Genomic DNA, 4,312 nt, shown 5'->3' on the forward strand with positions numbered 1-4,312 from the left:
CCAACAACTATTGATCAAAAACCACTGATCATAAACTTGGTGTATTCTTGCTATGAGGACAAATCAAACCAAGACTTTAGTTAAAACAAAACCACTGCAGACCTTACCTTTATCCTCTGGAGCAGTTTCCTGAGCTTTCTTCAGATCAGACTATCGAGTTAGAAGCACAATAAAAATAATTAGTTAAAATCAGTTCTGCTAATTGATTTTTAAATATTTTTAATGTTAATGCCAAATTGCGAAATGCTAAACTTCATATTTAATTTTCACTGCAATTGTTTACAGGAGAATCTACTAGATAACTGACATATAAAAGGCAGTGTGTTCATATTGTGCTGCTGGGTTGTACAGTCTCTAACACAAGAGGCTGTTCTGTAGACATTACCATGGCTTTGTTATATTCCTTTAACCCCTGCCAGGCCTGAGCCCTGCGGAAAAGTGCCTTAGTGTTTCCTTCACTCAGCTCCAGAGCCTGTAAGACAAGAAAAATGATTCTTTGGATGATTTGATAAAATTTTAAGGTCACATTTCACAGAATCTAAAAGATTTCCACATGATTTTTTGAAGTAGACAGAAATAAAACATCAAAGAGACTAAATAGACACTTTTTCCCCAAAAATGCATGTAATCTACAAGGAATATATAATCGGTTTGACAAATTCTTTTATTTCCTTTGTAACTCCAGACTGATGACAAGTCCCAAAGTTTGTTAAAGGTGCTGGTAGACAGATTTTAGCCTCTGTAGACAGAATCAGGCTAAGCACTCGTGGGTGCTATCTTCAGCAACAAAAACTGGGTACTGATTGATATCTTAGGTAAGAGGACATAAGCTTAGCATGTGAAGCCTGCTAAGTTCACCAGCGGTAAACCCTAACAGCCACACAGGAGCACTCGGCTGAATCTGTGATATGTGCTACAGTCTGCTTTGTTCCAGCTCATGTCACCTGATTGCAGCTGTCCAGAGCTTCCTGCCACAGCTGCATCTTCAGTTTGCAGGCTGCTGTGTTGAGATAGCAGCTGAGGGCTGTGGGCTCCAGCTTCTTCTGTGCCTCCTCTTCCACTTGTTCCCCACACACCTTCAAGTACCTATGAACATAAAAAGATCATTTGTTAGCTTTTGGAATTATTCTTTGCTACCGTTTCCTTTGTTTGAAAATCAGGCTTATACACCACAAAAATCCTCACAGAGCACTTTGACAGATGAAAATCATCTCTGGGTTACTGGGAGTAATATTTAATTCCTGTGGAATATCTTTTCAAAGTGACTTCTCTTTAAGTCAAGGTGATTATGACTGCAAGTAAATCAAAACCACCTTACCTGAAAGCTTTACTATATTTTTGGACCGCGCCTTTCCAGTCTTGAGACTTAAAAAGGTTGTTTCCAATATTCTTCACATCTTCAGCAACAGACAGAACTTTCTCCATCTGAAAAGAAGCACAGGCCAAAGTGAAACTGGAACCTTTGATCTTAATTTGCAGTTTTTGCCATCATTCCTCTTGCTTATGTAAGAACAAGGAGAAGGAGACATTGCTAACATTACAAACACAAAGTCTAACCTCCAGAATTTCTAAACTACTTTATTTCAAAGTAAAATTGATAACATTGATAACATGCACAACAATGACCTCAGTAATAATCTGACTCATTATTACTGGGAACACTTTTCCCCCTGCTTCCATTATTTACCAGACTAAATGTGACCTTGTGATATTGATTTTTTTTTTTAATCCACACTCTCATTTGGCTTTGGATGAGCCAGCAAACAAGCATATTAAAAAAAATGCCACAGTGCTCCTTGCAGAGCAGTTATCTGCCAACCTGAGTCCTTGAAGATCAAAGACAGCGCTGATACTTACATCTTTAAAGTCGATGTCGGAGTCCTCGGGGAAGTCTGGGTGGGCATCTGTTCCATCACTTGGTGCAGCGCCCCAGCTGTCCCCATCCTTATGCTCACCACAGTCGGCTATGATACATGGCTGCAAATGCATGTTTGCAGAAACTTTAAGATAGCTTAACAGACCAAATGTGTTTCGGACTTAAAACGAAAGAAAAATAATGAGCAGATTGGTATCATTAACTTCTAAGAGCAGGTGTTATCTTGGTTAAATAGTAAATGTCAGTAAAGACTCATTTACCTTCACAGGGGCATCATCTGTAGTATCAATGCACTCCAGCATTTTTACCACTCCGATCCCTTTCAACACTTGTCCAAAGACCACATGCTTTCCGTCTAAGTGTGGCGTGGGGACAGTTGTGATGAAGAACTGCGAGCCGTTGGTGTTTGGCCCTGCGTTAGCCATGCTCAGAAGACCCACTTTGCTATGCTACATGGAGAAAGAAAATAGGTTGGATAAAGCAGCTGGAACATCAAACATGAGCCATAAACATAGCCATCGTTTCTGAGTAACTTTGAATTTCTTTGCTTTGCTTCAGTAGATAATGAAGGCAAAAGAAAGACAAGAAGCACTAAGGGCACAAATATCCAAGCAAAGCATTTCATTTTTAAAATGATAAAACTTCACAAATCAACATGAGGAAATTCAGCTAACTTTTTAAAATCGCCTGATGTAGAATCATAAGCCATTCTCACACATGAGCATCCGACAATTTCAAGAGAATCAGGTTCGGATTATTTCCACTGTTCTCCTTTCTCACGTGTGGCACGAGGAGGGGTTAAAGCAGGCCGGAAACGATCTGGAACGGCATTTCGGCACCTTCGCTTCACAAGTAATTAAACCTGCATTACTGTTGGCATTACTGCTGAATGAGGTCATTTTTCGTGTGCTGTAGCCTGGCGTTGCTTCACTTGCTCAAACATAACGACATCCCACATAGCCCTTACATCCCCTGTGATGCATGCATGAAGTAGATGTAAATAAAAATAAATAAATAAAACTGCAGTCACTATTCAACATCTAATTAGCTACAAGAGACGAGAAATATAAAGTAACATTTAGATGTTTTTAGGTGGGAGGTCATTACAAGTACACAAAGTGTTTCTGTGATCTCATCTGTGATTTCCCAGGAAGAGAAAAAATGTTTATGTGGAACACTCAGAGATGTGTAAAGATGTAAAACGAGAGAGCAGGAGGGGAAGATAAGATTATTTTTAAAGGTAAGAATTGTTCAACAAGTTGGAAATTTGATCTATTACATGTGACCTCCTAGAGCTTTTAAATCAGATATGGGATCTATACATCATGTGTTGCTCAACCATGTTTTTTTTTTTTTAAAGTCTTGCAAAACAAGCTAACTTTGTGTTATTCAAATTGCATAAAAATACTGCACTGGGCAGTTTGCCACAATGTGGTGAAGTTTACAGTAATACATGTTATGTCACAATGGTACGGGTTAAGTTACACTAAAGGTAGTGGATATTAATTTACATTTAAGCTAGAGATGCTGATTAAATCCAGTCAATGAATTTTACCTTTTCTACCAGCTTTATACTATGTATAAAGCAACATTTACTTATGTCTTGCTGAATTCAGGTGGCTAAATGCCAGGAAATAGTGCGCAGGAGGCAACACACACTCAACACACTGAAGGACAGCTTTTACAACAGGGCAATAGCCCTGATCAATGCAAAAAATAATTATATTTATAATTATAACAAGGTGCAATAATAATTAATGTGCAATAATAACAGTGTGCAATACAAATACACTTATTCTTCTTTTTATTACTAAGTTATTATACTGCGTTGTGTTGTTTGTGTTGCGTTGTGATGTGTCGTATCGTGTCGTGTTGTGTTACATGTAGTGCCGACGTAGGACAGTTTTCCAATTTCATTGTACTACTGTACTATGTATGACTGTGCAATGACAATAAAGAGTTATCTTATCTTATGTCTATTTGTCCTTTGCTGCAATCCAACATTACACACACTCTGTAACTGAGAGCTGGCAGGTTAAAGACTGGATAATGTTCTCTCATGCACTTCTGTTGGGTAAGTCCTAGAAAAGTTTGGAGCTGCAGTGCATGTGTGAAAATAGCTACAAATTTGCAGTCCTGGTGATAGGTCATGTACCTTGTAGTGGAAGTTTTCATCCTCAAACTTCTCCCCATAGATGCTTTCACCCCCTGTGCCATTATGGTTTGAGAAGTCGCCTCCTTGGATCATAAACTTCTTGATGACTGGCAAGAACAAATTTACAGCCACATTACTTTTCCTATAATAAACAAACTTAATATTAACACTGTTCCAGGCTTCTTATTATTAAAATTGAACTCTCAAGGGCTCAACAATCCCAAAAGAATCCAGGTACTTACTCTGCATATTAAATGCTTTGTCGCACAACTATTAAGAGA

The 4,312-nt window shown here is 38.4% G+C and overlaps 1 protein-coding gene across 1 annotated transcript in view; it reads right to left on the reverse strand.

Annotated features, from left to right (window-relative positions):
• The window catches only part of ppid (peptidylprolyl isomerase D), a 6,864-nt gene that overhangs the window by 1,413 nt on the left and 1,139 nt on the right, over nucleotides 1–4,312 (reverse strand). The window contains exons 2-8 of the mRNA XM_005726594.2: nucleotides 4,032–4,138; nucleotides 2,137–2,325; nucleotides 1,858–1,977; nucleotides 1,319–1,425; nucleotides 945–1,086; nucleotides 386–472; nucleotides 108–150 (exon numbers count right to left, since the gene is read on the reverse strand). Coding sequence (XP_005726651.1) covers nucleotides 108–150; nucleotides 386–472; nucleotides 945–1,086; nucleotides 1,319–1,425; nucleotides 1,858–1,977; nucleotides 2,137–2,325; nucleotides 4,032–4,138 — 795 coding nt within the window. The remainder of the gene's footprint in view (nucleotides 1–107; nucleotides 151–385; nucleotides 473–944; nucleotides 1,087–1,318; nucleotides 1,426–1,857; nucleotides 1,978–2,136; nucleotides 2,326–4,031; nucleotides 4,139–4,312) is intronic.

This window comes from Pundamilia nyererei, unplaced genomic scaffold (genome assembly GCF_000239375.1).
Source record: "Pundamilia nyererei isolate P.nyererei 1_Seehausen unplaced genomic scaffold, PunNye1.0 scaffold00020, whole genome shotgun sequence".
Taxonomy (NCBI): Eukaryota; Metazoa; Chordata; class Actinopteri; order Cichliformes; family Cichlidae; genus Pundamilia; species Pundamilia nyererei.